Source organism: Musa acuminata, chromosome BXJ1-2 (assembly GCF_036884655.1).
Source record: "Musa acuminata AAA Group cultivar baxijiao chromosome BXJ1-2, Cavendish_Baxijiao_AAA, whole genome shotgun sequence".
NCBI lineage: Eukaryota > Viridiplantae > Streptophyta > Magnoliopsida > Zingiberales > Musaceae > Musa > Musa acuminata.
Window position 1 is genome coordinate 13,770,210 of NC_088328.1, and position 17,310 is coordinate 13,787,519.

The 17,310-nt window shown below is 37.6% G+C and overlaps 1 protein-coding gene and 1 pseudogene across 3 annotated transcripts; both read left to right on the plus strand.

Annotated features, from left to right (window-relative positions):
* Positions 1–623: 623 nt before the first annotated feature.
* On the plus strand, positions 624–2,949 carry LOC135612243 (protein transport protein Sec61 subunit gamma-1-like; annotated as a pseudogene).
* Positions 2,950–8,732: 5,783 nt separating this feature from the next.
* On the plus strand, positions 8,733–10,549 carry LOC135583313 (heavy metal-associated isoprenylated plant protein 39-like). 3 transcript variants are annotated; one of them, XM_065086897.1, is made up of 3 exons: positions 8,733–8,881; positions 9,448–9,523; positions 9,656–10,549. In XM_065086897.1, exons 1-3 carry the CDS (start codon positions 8,876–8,878, stop codon positions 10,156–10,158), a joined length of 585 nt encoding a protein of 194 aa, XP_064942969.1. In that variant the 5' UTR covers positions 8,733–8,875; the 3' UTR covers positions 10,159–10,549. The 3 variants fall into 3 exon arrangements, with proteins under 3 accessions (XP_064942969.1, XP_064942974.1, XP_064942980.1); XM_065086902.1 differs by having other exon boundaries at positions 9,451–9,523; XM_065086908.1 differs by lacking the exon at positions 8,733–8,881 and having other exon boundaries at positions 9,355–9,523.
* The last annotated feature ends 6,761 nt before the right edge of the window (positions 10,550–17,310 follow it).

Sequence of the window (17,310 nt, forward strand, 5' to 3'; positions counted from 1 at the left end):
TTGAAGATTCAGCAAAGGTGAGGAGTTGTAGTGTCGACAAAAGCTTCGATGAGGACGTCGAAGGAATAAGTGGGGGAGAATGTCATGGACAAACTTCGAAACAGGATGTTGGTTGGTTGAGGGCATAGGAGCCGGTGGTTGAGGATCCACTATGCTTCCGTTGGATGGCAGTCACAGCATATCACTAGCTTGCAACAATTTGACATAGGGGAAGTCTACACGATGAAGAATTTAGAAGGGGCGTATAACCCAAATCTATTGTGCCGTAGTGATGGTTGCAGATCTATGAGGATGGAGGCCAGTGCTGGTGAGGAAAGAAGTGTCGGTGAAGGCAGCGCTAGAGGCACCGGCGTAGAGTGGTAGCGAGAGAAGACAGGTGATGTTCGCTAAGTGTTGTAGTGGCCGCAGAAAGCGATGGCAGCAGGATCAATATCGCTAGAGGTGTGTCGAGGTAGAGGAGAGAGGGTTCTCGGCGTTAGCTCGGTGGAACAGGTGGAGTAGGACACGACTGAGCTGCATTCACCTTGGTGCAACTTTGCTAAAGGCCACGCCTAGGGGGCTATTGTAGTGCAGTGTAGGTGTTCGACGGCAAGATGCAGCTGTAGTGAGTGGACAGCACAGAAATGCCTTAAATCAATGTCAATTCCTTGAAGGAGTTCACTAAGGATAGTGTCCGCCTCGTCAAGCATTGCCACAAGCCCGATCGCGAGGAGTTCTCGAAGGTGGCGGTCCGCACGGTAATCAAGTTCATGGTGATGGGATTCGTTGGAGGTCAGGTATAGAAATGCTTCATGATGCCCTTAGCATGCCTTGCTCCGACGATAACAAGCTGTGGCCGCCCAAGCCCGTGATAAGTCTAAGGATGGGAGAGTACATCTTGCTAAGACAAGAATGTCTATGATACCTATTAGGAATGATTTAGCACTAGGGGGGGGGGGGGGGGGGGAGGCGGGGGGTGAATTATTGCAGTAGTAAAAACGTTGGTTCTAAAAATGTTTCGTATAATAAAAATCAAGCTCAGAAGATAACTTGAAATACATTCATAAGGATGTGCAATTAGAGTAAAGAGGAAGTATGATAGTTTACAATAAATATAAATAGCAAAGAAGGAAATGTAAACCAAATTTTATAATGGTTCGGTCGTCATGACTTACATCCACTCCGCTGATTCCTCTTCCGTCGAGGCCACCGGTATCCACTATCGATCTTCCTTTAATAGGTGAAGATCAACCTCCTTCTTCTCCTTTTCATAAGTTTAGGAGACAACCTTTATAAGCACTCACTCGTCTCTTAAACTATTCTAACACTTAGACTAGAAGAGGAGGATTTTCACAAGAGATTACTATAGTGTTTTTCTCTTTTTAAATTTTATGTGCTTGTGTTTCTTAACCAGGGATGAGAGGGGTATTTATAGGCCTCAAGTTAATTTAAACTTAGAGCCTAAAAATATCCCATCCTGGGTTTCCTAGGCACGGGTGGTACCACCGCCTATGCTGGGCGGTACCACCGCCAATGTCAGTCTGACACTGGGCGGTACCATTGCCTGACAAGGGCGGTGCCACCGCCTAGCACCCTACCACTAGGCGGTACCACTACCAACAGCCTCTCGTGTTAGGATCAAGAGCACTAAGAGGGGGGGGGGTGAATTAGTGCAGCGGAAATATTTCAGCGATTAAAACCGAAAGCTGCATTCGTTTGATAAAAACGATTTCGATGTAAAAGCCGATTCTAAGATTACTTTAACTTAAGATTAATCAAGATGACGTTAAAGTAAATCTACAAAGGCAGTTTGCAGTTTATGATAAAAATCAGAATGCAAGCGCAAACTGAAATGCAACGTTCGTACGATAACACCGGTTTACGTCTAAATGTCAATTTTGAAGATACTGAACTTTGAGATTTGTTTTATAAATGCGCAGAAGGCAGTTTGCAGTTATGATTGAAATCAAAACGTAAACTGAAATGTAATGATCGTACGAAAAAGTCGATTTACGTCTAAACGCAGATTCGGAAAGTTCTGAACTTAGAAACTCGTTCGTAAAAGCACAGAAGGCAGTAGCTATTTAGGAGGTTTGCAGTAAAGATAAAATGCTTAAAGTAAATGCAAACCAAGATTTAGAGTGGTTCGGTCAATCTTGACCTACTCCACTTTTGGCTTCCTCCACCGACGTCAACTAGAGGCCTTCCTTCAATAGGCGAAGGCCAACCACCCTTTTACAGTTTCACTCCTTTTGACGGGCTTAGGAGACAACCCTTACATAAATTTTCTCTCCTCTCTTTACAACTCAAAACTTTGAAGAACAGAGGGAGGAGAACTTTTGGCCTCTACAACAATTTTGAGCTCTAAGAATCACAAAAAGATGTCAAGATTTCGAGTGTTAGTTATATTCTTTCAGTGCTGAATGGGTGGGGTATTTATAGGCCCCAACCCAGTTCAAATTTGGAGCTCAAAATTGTCAATTCCCGAAATTCCGGGATCAGGCGGTTGCACCTCCTGACTGGGGCGGTTGCACCGCCTAGCAGAGCTCGAAGACTGAGCCTCTGGGCGGTGCCACCTCTGTCAGGGGCGATTGTACCTCTCTGCCAGAGCTTGAAGACCGAGCTCAGGCGGTTGCACCTCCTGACTGGGGGCGGTTGCACCGCTTGCCAGAGCTCGAAGACTGAGCTCAAGCGGTGCTACCTCCTATTAGGAGAGGTTGCACCGCCCAGTCTCGCTTGGAGACTGAGCCCAAGGGGTGCTATCTCCTGGTTGGGGTGGTTGCACCGCCCAGTCTCCCTGGGAGACTTAGCCCAGGCGGTGCTACCTCCTGGCTTGGGCGGTTGCACCTCCCACGGCAATCAGGGTCCGAATGGGTAGATCCATTCGGCCCAATTTGGGTTTTTCAAGGGCCCAATTGCCCCAAGATTAAGCTAATGGGATCACCTCCCATTTCTAACTTAATCATTATGCTAACTACGATAAATCCTAAGACAATTTCTGCAGCTTGCTCCGGTGCGTCAATGGCTTCTTCCGGCGAGTTTCCGACGAACTTCCGTCGATCATCCGATGAACCCTCGGTGATGCTCCTGCGGACTTCCGACAAACTCCTAGACTTGTAACGATCCACTTGGCGAGTTCTGACAAGCTTCTTTTGGCAAGCTTATGGACTTCTCGGATTTGTTCCCGCAGAACCTCCGATGACTGTCCGAACTTCCGTCGAACTCTCGAACTCCCAACGTGATCATTGTCTTGACTCCGGCGCAACTCCTCCCTGCATGTCTAACTTTCATCGTAGTTAATCCTGCACACTTATCTCAACACATAGATTAGACAACAAATGACAATTGACTTCATCATCAAAATCCGAGATTCAACATCTCGGAGACTGTGTCTGGGTGGTACCACCGCCTGACACGGTCTCGGAAATTATGCCACGACGGTGCCACCTCTTGGGTTACTATTTAGACCTTTTCATTGGGCCCAACACAATCCATACATGGGCCCAACTGGCCCCTAATTGGGTTGGCCTAATTCCAATCTCAATTATGTGCTAACTACGAATTCTAAGATATTTACTAAGCTAAACAAGTCCGTAAGTCTAGTTTCTTCCGGCGAGCTTCCGGTGACCTTCCGGTGAACTTCCGACGATCTCTCGGTAATGTTCCAATGGACTCCCGGCAATCTCCTAAACTTCATGACGATCTTCTTGGCGAGTTTTGATGAGCTTCTTTGGTAAACTCTTGGACTTCTCGGTCAATTCCGACAGAACTTCCGATGAACATCTATACTTCCGTCGAAATCTTGAACTCCCAACGAAATCGCGTTCTTGTCTCCGGGTCTTCATTTTGCTTTATGCCTTATTATCGTAGTTAATTCTACACATGTAAAACATACTTCAATCTAGACAATTATTACTAAGCATGAATCATGTTGTCCGGCATGTCATTGGTCCATCGACGCTTCGTCCGATTCTTCAGCGCATCATCCTCTCTTCCAGCCTATTGCCCAATCGGCCAGTTAACCTCTGCAACTCTGATATCCTTAGCGCAATATCCGCTCTTCTTGGCTCGATACCCGAACTCATGGCCCGAAGCCTTCTGTTGATTCGTCGACCGATCCTTCGGCTCAACGTCATATCTTCTAACATGTTTCTTTGGCCCAACATGATTTTTCCTTCTTTAAATGTCTCTCCCTGATCGAAGCATCCTACGTCACTCAAAACGTAGATCAAATCATAAACACTTATCAATTGGTTTCATCATCAAAATATGAGATTCAAAAATCTCTCCCTTTTTTATGATGATATCCGACGGAGTTTACCTTAACTCCTCCTATCAATATGTTATATTGGTAGAACCTTGAATTCAATGTGAATTCAAGTCACTGCAAATTTCATCATAAATATTTGCAACACGCTATCATGCATAATATGATCATACTTCTCCCCCTTTGTCATCAACAAAAAGGATAATTGTAACTTTCAAGTGTTTGGATATTAGTTCAAATCATCACATACTAAACATAATCTTCAGTTTTATCACCATATAATTTGTAAGCTAGCAAATTTAGCAAGTGTTACATCATATTAGAACATGCAAGCTAGTAGATTTTATATCATTTAAGAGCATACAACCTAGCAAGTTTTCAAAAACAAATGCAAGATAGCATTCTTATTAAAGTGTGCAAGCTAGTGATTCTTACTTCCTTTTGCAATGTGCAAGTTGCAAGTTTTGCTTCTTGAGATTGGAAAGATAGCACCTTTGCATTTAAGATGAGCAAACTAAAAAGTTTTACCTCTTTTTGCGATATGTACATTTGTAATTTTTGCTTCTTTTAGATGTGCAAGCAAGCAAGTAAGTTTTTACATCTTCTTGACTTGTGCAAGCTAGCTATCTCCCCCTTTATCATTGTAAAAAAGAAGGGAAGAATACAAATTTGTATCTCTTTTCCCTTTACAATAATTTTCAAAGCATGACAAAGATAAGAAATCATTCTTATTTCAAAATGTCATAATTGAGATAAACCTTGAATTCAAATCAAAGCAATTTTAATCATGATTCACATCATATGCAATATATCACATACATCATCATAATAAAAAGCATAAGTATTGCATGCATCATTCTAAATCATAAATATTTCACGGTATCAATTTATTAAATTACATGTCAAATTACATCCAACCATGCATGATCATAATTATTTTCCCTTTTATCATTGTAAATAAGAAAGAATAAGGGAAGAACATAATAGTGTAAAATATTTCAATCATTTCAAGGCATACATATCATAAATACAAAGAAATCATGTCATGAAAGATAAGACCACTTGAATACCAAAAGACATGATTCATATAGTAAATATCTTTAAATAAAATACCAAGAACAAAAAATTATAGGTGTACAAAGAAGAGATCTTAATTAAAAGAAAATCTCAAGTAATAAATCCAAGAACTCACAAGAAAAATCATGTTTCATTTTAGAAAATCTCCTCTTAAGAAAATACCAAGTAGAATCATAGGAGAACGATTAATGAAAAATCTTGATTCATAATAAATTTTAATTTGTAAATATCAAGAAATCAAGATCATGATTTGAATAAAAATTTATTCAATTTTAAATCATCAAAATCATTTTCAAAGTCCAAGAGATTTATAAAAATGATACAAATAGATTCATCAAAATCAATAAGATAGAGAAAAAATATTTTCAAAAAAAATATTTTCCTCTTTTTAGTTATTTCAATTCATATGATTTATTTCATTTATGCCTAATAAAAACATGTATCATGTTTAAAACCGAAAGTGTAAGATTTATTACGACAAAGATCAATAAGGCATAAATCACCAAAAAATCATCATTACTTCAAATCATCATGTATAATTTTGAAAGATAAATTCAACGGTGAAAACGTCGGTTCTAAAAATGTTTTGTATAATAAAAACCGAACTCGGAAGATAACTTGAAATACGTTCGTAAGGATGTGTAGTTAGAGTAAAGAGGGAGTATGGCGGTTTGCAATAAATGAAAATAACAAAGAAGAAAGAACCTACATCCACTCCGTTGATTCCTCTTCCGTCGAGGCCACCGGTATCCACTATCGATCTTCCTTTAATAGGCGAAGATCAACCTCCTTCTTACACCCCTCTTCTCCTTTTCACAGGTTTAGGAGACAACCTTTACAAGCACTCACTCCTCTCTCAAAATATTCTAACAATTAGACTAGAAGAGGAGGATTCTCACAAAAGATTACTACAGTAATTTTTACTTTTTAAATTCTTCATGCTTGTGATTCTTAACCAGGGATAAGAGGGGTATTTATAGGCCTCAAGTTGATTCAAACTTGAAGCCTAAAAATATCTCATTCCGGGTTTCCTGGGTACGGGCAGTACCACCACCAGTGTTAGTTTGACATTGGGTGGTACCACCGCTTGACAAGGGTAGTGCCACTGCTTGACACCCTGCCATTGGATGGTACCACCGCTTGCAGCCTCTCGGAGACTGTGTCTGACTGGTGGTACCACCGCCTGACACAGTTTCAGAGATTGTACTAGGATGGTGCCACCTCTTGGGTCATTGTTTGGACCTTTTTATTGGGCCCAACATAGTCCATATATGGTCCCAACTAGCCCCTAATTGGGTTGGCCCAATTTTAATCCTAATTATGTGCTAACTATGAATTCTAAGATATTTACTACGCTAAACAAGTTCGTAAATCTAGTTTCTTCCGGCGAGCTTCCGACCATCTTCCAGTGAACTTCCGACGATCTCTCAATAATGTTCTAGTGGACTCCCGACAAGCTCTTGGACTTCACAACGATCTTTTTGGCGAGTTCCGACAAGCTTCTTTGGCAAGCTCCTGGACTTCTCGATCAATTCTGGCAGAACTTTTGACGAATGTTTGGACTTCCGACGAACTCTCGAACTCCCAACGAAATCATGTTCTTAACTTTGGGACTTCATTTTGCTTTATGGCTTGCTATCGTAGTTAATCCTGTATACATAAAACATACTTCGATCTAGACAATTATTACTAAGCATGAATTATGTTGTCCGGCATGTCCTTGGTCCATCGATGCTTCGTTCGATTCTTTAGCGCATCGTCCTCTCTTGCGGCTTATTGCCCAATCGGCTAGTTGACCTCTGCAACTTCGATATCCTTGGCACAATATCCGCTCTTCTTGACCCGATGCCCGAACTCATGGCACGAAGCCTTCTATCGATACATTGACCGATCCTCTAGCTCGACGTTCAAACTTCTAACATGTTTCTCCCACCCAACATGATTCTTCTTTCTTTAAATGTCTCTCCCTGATCGAAGCATCATGCATAACTTAAAATGCAGATCAAATTATAAACACTTATTAATTAGTTTCATCATTAAAATACGAGATTCGACAATACTATAATAGAAAATAGAAGATAGAATATAGAAGTTAGAAGTTATGTTTCTCATTGAGATATTCTTCAAATTTATACAGGTTAGGAGGGAGGATTTCCCTCAATAAAACAACAAGATTTTCTCATAGGGAAATCTTATCTGCTCTCAGGGTGGAGGGCATAATGAAGGTGAAGTGGGTGAGGCCACTTGCGATGGGAGCATAGAATGGAGACAATAGATATCGATACTTGTAATGGGCAAAGGTCGCGGGTAGTGTTGCACATGGTGGGCAGCTGACGAAGGATGAAGGGATATTTTAATTAAATTAATAAAAAATATTTTAGGTAAAAATTAATTAGGATGCATTATTTGGTAGAAGCCCAATAAAGTCTTTTTAGATAAAACATTCAAATTAATCTACATAAAAATATATAATTTTTAAAAATATTTAGATGATTTTTTTGAAAATGTTTCTCATTTTATTTTTTTCCCAAAAGGTGCCCTCTTTTGTTTTCGTTTTTTTTCAAATAGTGCCTCAATAATATCGAAAATACTTCGCCATCTCTAATGTTACATGTTTTGATAGTTTTTCTATTATTTTTGGATCACAATAGTATTTTTATTTGGCTCATTTACGATGTTCTCCAACGACGTTACAATATTTTTATGGAGGTGTAAAAAATCATTATAAAGTTACCAAAAAATATTATAAGTGATATCATACTATATCTTTAGTTGTCATTGCTCATTATATTACTATATATTTTGATTTGATTTAAGTTAAGTTTCTATTTGGATTATTTATCTTATTTTTAATAGATTTTATAATATTTTTATTGTGATAGCTAAAAATATTATAACAAATTAATTTTTGATCAATATTTGAGTGATATCATGTGAATAGAACTGAGCCCCACCCCCCGCCCCAACAGAGATTGGAAGAACACCTCATTATATACTTCCTAGTTCCGAGCGCCGAGCATGAAGGATAGATAACGTTACCTTTAGATGTAACGCCCAGACTAGAATTTAATTGTCAAGCTTATTTGCTGCTGCTGCACACTACTGATTGTGTCCTCGTGTAGAATTACATGGTGACAACTTCAAATTTATATTGACACACTTTAAAGGATGGAGATGAAGACGTGACAACTGAAGCTGTTCGACTGCATGACGAATGGGAAAGATGAACAAGAAGATGAATGATTGAGATATTATTTCCCTTTCTCTGCTCTGTTTGAAAAAGAGGAATTAAAAAAAAAAAGGAAAGGAAAGGAAAGGAGTAAAATTTCGTCACCCATGCGAAAAGATCTCTCTTCTTCTTTCTATAGAAATACGACAAACGAGTTGAGATACACCGACCACTTTTTCTCTTTCTGCCTTCCCCCTGTTAGTCTCCTATATGATGGAAAAGACAGCCAACGCACTATAATTCTCTCGTGTTCATCTCACGCCTTCCTCCTTCCTCCTATCAAATATTTCCATCCTCTCCTTCCCCCGCTGGTCATTCAGGAAATGAAGGTGAGATCTTGTTTGCTTATGTGTTCAATGTTTTCCTTTATTGAATGGACTTAGTGATTAAGAAAAAAATCCCTTCAAACCTTGCAGAATTATTATGATAGAATTTCTTCTTCATTTTCTTTTCTTAATTGGGTTTGGTTGTAATCCTGTCTTTATTATTACAGATCTTTAGTCTGACAATCACTGTGGTGCTTGATCTTCTTAGATTTTCTCTCTCACTCTCTCTTTTTTTTTGCTTGATCAGAGAGGCTGGCTGTATTATGGATCAGATCCAATCAACTAGTGATATTTTTAAGTTTCCTTTTAACTTTCTTTCTTTCTTATCCACTTGTTGCTAGCTTAGTAACTCACTGAAAAGTGAATCTCTGTTTATCTTTTCTTACCAATTAACTTTGCGTCTCATTTTATGTGATATGTGTATAAATGTGAAACGGAGGTTGCGTGTTTGTTACTCTTAGGCTTCAGGTTTAGGTTGATGATAATAAATGATGGTGTCTGTTCATCCTCAATTTTCTGTCCTGGACTTGCTTCTTCTTCTTCTTCTTCATGATTTGCATCACTTGCAGAAGATTGTGTTGAAGTTGGAACTACATGATTACAAGGACAAACAGAAGGCCATGAAGGCTGTCTCCACCCTTCGAGGTATGTATCATATCCCCCTGTTTCTTTTTCCGCGATTTTGGTTCTCGGAGACCAATCTCCATTGCTTCAAACATCACAACTGTCAAGACGTCGTGATCATTCTATTCCGTACTATCATGTTGGAGTGAGCAGGGATTAATTCGATTGCAATAGATATAAAAGAGAAGAAAATGACGGTGATCGGATCTGTCGATCCCATAAACGTGGTGAGCAAATTAAGAAAACAGTTGCAGACGGATGTAGTCTCTATTGGGGCAGCCAAGGAGGAGAAGAAGGAAGAGCCCAAGGAGGTGCCAAAGAAGGAGGAAGTAAACAAGGAAGAAGAAACCAAGGAGGAGAAGAAGGAAGAGAAGAAAGAGGAACCCAAGAAGGAGGAAGAAAAGAAAGAGGAGACCAAGAAGGAGGAAGAGAAGAAAGAGGAGACCAAGAAGGAGGAAGAGCCCAAGGAGGAGGAGAGGAAGGAGCCTGCGAAGGAGGAGAAGGAGCCCCATGAGCAAATTATGGCAGAGCTAGTCAATGCATACAGAGCCTACCACAATCCTCACGTGTACCACAATCCTCACATGACCAGGCATTACCACCACTACTATGCGCAGAGCTCAGAGGAGAATCCAAATTCTTGTAGCATGTTGTGATCATGAAACAGCAAGAGAAGATAGATAGAGTGTGTGGAACTTTGGGTTGATCCGAAACAAAGGCTGTCGAACAATAGAGACGTGGCCCTCCCTGTACATACGTGATGGTGAACTGCTCAAGGCCTTTCTGTTAATTAGTAGTATGTTAAATAATGGTGGGAGGGATGAGTTCTGATGCTTCCTCGCCAACCCATGTTCAAGATCTTCAATAAGAATTTGACGTTGTATCAGTTGTATATATTTATCTGAAGAGGCTTGCGGACTTCATATCTTAATCTCAATAATGGGATTCGTCGGGGATGTATCTTTCCAGCTAGAATCCTCTGTAGCAGTTTGACCCCATACGTGCATGATATCATGATGGCTTAGTCGACATTTGTGGTTGGTTGTATTGATTTGGATCTCCTATTCTTTGAAATCACCATGTTCACGGCTGCACAGGTCTATATATGCGTTCATCGCGACTTTTGTTCTCTGTTGAGCGCGATTAATACCAGTGTTAGATGGCGCCTTGGAAGAAGAGATAGCGACAGGCTTCAGCAACTATGCATTAGCTTCGGTAGCCGCTTTACAAACAACACCGCCGACACAGGAAATAATGTGTCCGGAATCAATCAGCTAGAAATGCTGATTCTGAAATGGTAAAGGCTCATCATATGTGTAGGCTCTGATAAGCAAGCTTTCCAGGACATTGAAGTCCAGCAACCGAAGGTGGACTGATCAAAGTGGTGGGTGACATGCGATCGAGTTTATGTAGGACCAGGCGGTAAACGTTTTAGTAGGGAAGGGGCCATCACCGGCAACCATAATGACGAGGATGACGATAATGGTGATATGATTCTCTGCATGTCTTCAGAGAAGACCACCGCCTTTGGCAAGGCATTTAGTGGAATGACTCGGATGATTTGACCTAACCACATGCTTCCAAAGATCTCCACCGTGGAAGAAGGGCTCATCTTTTGTTCTTTGGGGTGTGGGAGGAGTCTTTCCCAAAAAGCGCGATGGTTGATGCTGTCAAGTGGGTGCTGTGGCCGGTTGCAAACATAGTGCTTACGTATGAAATGTTCCATTTCTTGTACACCTCTGGTTAATGTCCTCGATCAAGAAAAAAAAAAAAGAAAAAAAATCTTGAAGTGTTTTCTCATTTTTCAGCACAATCTTTTGTTCAGATATTGATCAACTAGACTTCAGGTCAAGTCGAACCATCAAACAAAATCTTTTGTTCAAGGTCAATTTTCTTAATTTTTGAAAAAAAACATAATAAAGTCATTGCAATCCTACTTGAATCTGACTCAAACCCAGCCAACTACTTCCATACCAACCTGATTTAAGTGGTTTGGGTAAATATTGATATCTAAAAATGTTGAGACTTTGCTACCATTATCATTTCACAATGGACTGACAACAGAAATTGCACGGACAAATGCCATCCTATTTGAACATAACTTGGCATATGACTTAAAGGTCTTAAACTTGAATCTGATTTAGTACCCGAACGTAAACCTGACTCAAATAAAACTACTTGCCAACCTATGCTAAACCCAATGTTAGCAGGTGAAATTAATACTGGTAATTAAACTTGTTATTTAACAAAAGAGAGATCAAATCCATCTCACCAGAACTAGACTAAACTGTCTAGTTGAGTCTATGTACATGTTGGAACAGATTTTGATTGTTTTATATGTAGAGAAAGAATTAACTAAGTTCTACTTTCGTAGTTGTTTTAGGATAAGGTGTATTAAGGGCATACTTGGTAAAATTCCTTCAATACTTAATAAATATTCAAAGAATTTCGATCAAGTGCTAAAGTAAGTATATAGATATAGAGTGTTCATTCTTAAGAATGCATATATAATATTTTTTTATAATGCGGTAGTTAATCATTAGGTTGAGATCATAATAAATATCAGGAATAATTATGCATATCATTTGACTATCAATAGATCATGAAATTATATGTTAAATCGGGGATATAAAACAACGGTAAGCATAAAATCTATAATATGTTGTATGAAATACGAAAATAATATTTTATACCTTGAAATCAAATAATATTAGATCTGGTTTTACGATTTGTACTGACATCTAAAAGTCTTTAGATCCAAAATCGTTGTCAATCTAGAAGTAGAACTAGACTCTCATTCTCGTCTCTTCGTATCCTTTCACAAAACTATTTAGATTGATGGTTTAGGAAAGTTGAGAGAGAAATTATAATCCCTCAACTGCATCCTCTATGAGATGTGTAACATGCCTCATCCAGTCCCTAGAGGTCTTGTCTATTTATATGCGAGAGCAAACGATTTAGAATAAGTTATTAGGAGAATTCCTTCCATCAAGGGTATCTCCTAAAGAATCCTGCTATAATATGAACTTCTTTTCTATTTGTCAATATCTGTTATCAAAATTCAATTAGTTTCATTATATATCTTATCCAATTATAAAGGGCTACAAAATCTAACATTCTCCCACTTGGCCCATTAATTGATAAAATATAAAAGATATTCAAAATCAAAATAAATAAAATAAAATTTGTTTGAAAATGATTTTACCTAATTTGATTCCCAAAATTTTTTAAAAGTATTTTATACATGGTCATGAATTTTAAAAACAAGCCAATAAGTTCAATAAACACAATAATACTATATTAAGTCCAACTATCAATGCGAGTCATAGCGGTTGTATATCATCAATATCATACTTCCTTTTATGTATCACAACATTATTAGTCTTTCCTAATATAGTCCATAATGACCCCTATAATTTATCTTGTCAAAGCAGTCCTGTTATTACATTCAACTATAATATGCATAAACATAAATGTAAACAGGATAGCAGAAACAAATAACTTTAATTAAGTAAGAAAAATATTAATAATAATATCCACCTAAACATGCATCACCATATCTTTTATGACTTGCTCAAAAGCTTCATTCTAAGAACATGTTTTTTAAATATTTTACACTATAAAGCTTTAATAAATGGATCAGCAATCTTTATAGTGGTGCTTAGTTTTTTAATTAACACTTGTTGTTTCTAGACTCTTTCTCCAATCATAAAGTGCTTTATCTCGATGTGCTTAGAGCCACTAGAATACTTGCCATTTTTAGAGAAGAAAACTGATATGGTATTGTCACAAAACATTTTCACCAGCCTAGCAATTGAGTCGACCATACTAAGTCCTAAGATAAAATTTTGCAGCCATAAAGTTTGATTTATGGCCTCAAAGTATACCACAAATTTAAATTCCATTGTTGATGATGCAATAAGCGATTACTTTATACTTTTCCAAGAAATTGCTCCACCAGCTAACATGAATACAAATCCCGAAGTGGACTTCCTACTGTTAAGGTAATTTATAAAATTAGTATTTGAATATCCCATCACTCTAAGCTGATCTGATCTCCTGTATGTGAACATATAATTTTTCATCCCTTACAGATATCTCATTACTTTCTTTATACCTTTCAAATGTTCTATTCTTGGGTTGCTCTGATATCTTCCTAGCATTACAATCGTAAAACTGATATATAGTCTTGTATAGGTTTGAGCATATAATAAACTTCCAATTGTACACTAATAAGGAATATTTTTTATTTGAATTTTTTTAAGTCATTTTTTGGGCATTAGTTTTGGCTGAATTTTTCACCTCTAGTAATAAGTATATCATTGACTAAGCAAAGACAATCATAATAATATTTGAGATCTATCCCTAAATATCTCAATGCCAATAATATAGATTGTCTCATTCATATCAACTATCTTAAAGTTCTTGTTGAGAAATATCTTGGTTTCGTGCAATAAACCAAGATCACTATTGGCAAGTAAAATATCATCCATATATAATACTAATATAATAAACTTACTCTCACTTACCTTTAAATATATATATTGATCAATAGAGTTTTTTTTAAATCCGAAGGAAGTAATGGTATCATGAAACTCTATATACCATGATTTGGAAGCTTATTTAAGGCCATAAATGGATTAATTTAAGTTTATAAGCCCAACTTTCTTTTCTCCTTTATATGAATCCTTCAGGTTGTTCCATATAGATTTTTTCATTTAGATCCCCATTCAAAAATGCTATTTTCATATCCATCTGATGTAACTCAAGATCATAATGAGTTACTAATGCTATGATGATTCTCAATGAGTCCTTTCTAGAAACTAGAGAAAAAGTCTTGTTGTAGTCAATACCTTCTTTATGAGAAAATTTTTTGGCCATAAGTCTAGCTTTATATTGTTTGATATTTGTTTGTTGAGTCACGTTTTGCCTTAAAGACTCATTTACAATCAATTTTTTTATAAGTATTGGGTAATTCAATGAGTTTCCAAACATTATTCTAGACCATTGATTTTAACTCTTCTTTCGTTGCATCATATCATTTTTCAGAATTGTTATTTCTATGGCTTATGAAAATGATAAGGGGTCTCTTTTTATCCCTATATCATAATCTGATTCTTATAGATATACCACATAATTATCAGAAATGACATGTTTCCTTTTTCTTTGAAATATTCTCAAAGTTGTCAATTTTGATTCTTCTACAAGATTATTAGTGACAATATTAACGTCATGTGAGAGTTAATCGATGTTATTTTGCTGTTTACCCTCGTCAATTCTAGGAACAATAATTTCTCGAATACGGTATGATATGAGAGAATTAACCTGAATCTCCTTAATATTAAAATTGATCATTCGAGACTTTTCACTCCCACTAATTTTATCATTTTCTAGGAATTTTACATTACTAGATTCTACTATCCTTGTACTATGATTAGGGCAATAAAATCTATATCCTTTAGATTTTTCTAGATAACCAATAAAATATCCAGAAATAGTTCTTGGATCTAATTTTCTTTCATGTGGATTAAATATTCTTATCTCTGCAGGGCACCCTCAAATATATAAATGTCTCAAACTAGGCTTCCTACAAGTCCATAACTTAAATGAAGTTGATGAAACCGACTTACTAGAAACCCTATTCAAGATGTACATAGCTGTCCTAAGAGCTTCACCCCACATTGACTCAAGTACATAGGAATAACTCATCATGCTCCTAACCATAACCATAAGAGTACGATTTCACCTTTCAATAATACCATTCTACTATGGTACACTTGGTAATGCATATTGAGCACAAACACCCCGTTGTTCTAGGAATCTAGCAAAAAGACCTGTTGAATCTCGAATTTTGATGATGAAATCAATTGATAAATTATTTGATCCAATCTATATGTTGAGAAAAGTGTGTAGGATTAACTACGATAGCGATCACGACATAAAGCAAAATGAAGTGTCAAAGTCAAGATCGAGATTTCGTTGCGAGTTCAAGAGTTCGTTAGAAGTCCAGAGGTTCATTGGAAATGCTGCCGGAATTGACCGAATAGAAGCTCATTAGAACTTGCCAAGAAGATCATCGTGAAGTCCAAGAGCTTGTCGAAAGTCTGTTAGAAGATTGTCGAGAGATCATTGAAAGTCTGCCGGAAGTCATTGGAAGAAACCTAGACTTACCGAGCTTGTTTTGTTTAGTGTATGCCTTAAAAATCGTAGTTAGCACATAATTAGGATTAGGTTTGGGTGGTAATCCAATTAACCTTGTTAAGGGCTAACTGGGCCTATAATTGGACTGGTTTGGGCTGGATTCAAGGCCCAAACATATTGCTAAACCTTGTCAGGCGGTGGCATCGCCCAGGATGGGCGGTGGAACCGCTTGAGGCTCAGCCTTCCAGGTGGTCTTGGTAGTGGTATCGCCCTGTCAGGCAGTGGTACTGATAGAGCTCAATCTTTGAGGCTCTGTCAAGCAAGAGTACCGCGAGACTAGGTGGTGGTACCACCTAGTGTCAGTGCTACAAGCAATGGTACCGCCAATACCCTGGAAACTCGGGATAAGACACTTTTTGACTCTAATTTTGAAGCCATTGAGGCCTATAAATACCCCACCCTTTTTTGCATGAAAGGGCAATAAAGTGTAATCATAGTGTGAAAAAATCTTCAAGTGTTGGGGAGTAAAAGTGTTGTAAAAGTGCAAAGAGTCCTCCTCCTCCCTCTCTTTAGCTTTGTAATCATCCAAGAAAAGGTGTGAGGCTTGTAAAGGTTATCTCCTAAACCTGTGGAAAGGAAAAAATACTGTAAAGAGGTGACCTCAACGGAGGAGGAATCGAAAGTGGATGTAGGTCACAATAACTGAACCACTATAAATTCCAATGTGTTCTTTCCTTACTGCTTATTTTCTTTACTTGTATTGCATTCTATTTTACTTCATTACAAATTGTCTAATCTCATCTTCTCTACTCACTTACAAACTTATTAGAGCTAAACATCTTTTCAAAATGGTTCTCATCGAACTAAGGTTTTTTGTATGAAGTTTTCGAAATCACTTAAATTGATTGTTTTTATCTGCTACACTAATTCACCATCTTCTTAGTGTCATTCTTGATCCTAACAATTGGTATCAGAGCAAGGTCACTCTTATTTTGGTTTAAAACCCAAGAGAGATGACATTTGCCGACAACCAAGATGGTCATTCAATCACATGTCCACCCATGTTCAATGGGTCGGATTATACCTATTGAAAAACTAGAATGAGATTTTTTCTAATTTTTATGGATTTTGAGTTATAGAACATTGTAGAAAACGACTTTCAAAAGTCTTCTCTTCCATTGAATGATTGGAATGAGTTGGAGAATAAGACTTTCTCTTTAAATGCCAAGGTTATGAATGCCTTATTTTGTGCTTTAGATAAAAATAAGTTCAATCAAGTGTCTATTTGTAAAATAACTTTCGATATTTGGCACACACTTGAAATCACTCACGAAGGTGCTAGTAGAGTAGAGGAGTCCAAAATAAATCTTTTATTCCATTCTTATGAATTATTTCGGATGAAACCAATTGAGACCATTGGAGACATGTACACCCAGTTTACAGATATCATCAACGGTCTAAAAGCGCTTGGTAAAAGTTTTTCTAACTTTGAACTTGTTAATAAAATATTTAGATCCCTTCCAAAGAGTTGGGACCCTAAAGTAACGGCTATTCAAGAGGCCAATGATTTAAATAATTTTCCTCTCGAAGAACTTATCGAGTCGTTAATGACCTATAAGATGACTTGCAATGCTTATGAAAAACTTGAGAACAACCTTCTAAAGAAC

What these genes read in the sequence shown, in the direction of transcription:
- LOC135583313 (XM_065086908.1), top strand. Translation starts at nt 9,367, where the DNA reads ATGATGGTGTCTGTTCATCCTCAATTTTCTGTCCTGGACTTGCTTCTT. An exon ending in GGCTGTCTCCACCCTTCGAG is followed by an intron (nt 9,524 to 9,655) that starts GTATGTATCATA and finishes TGGAGTGAGCAG; the next exon opens with GGATTAATTCGATTGCAATA.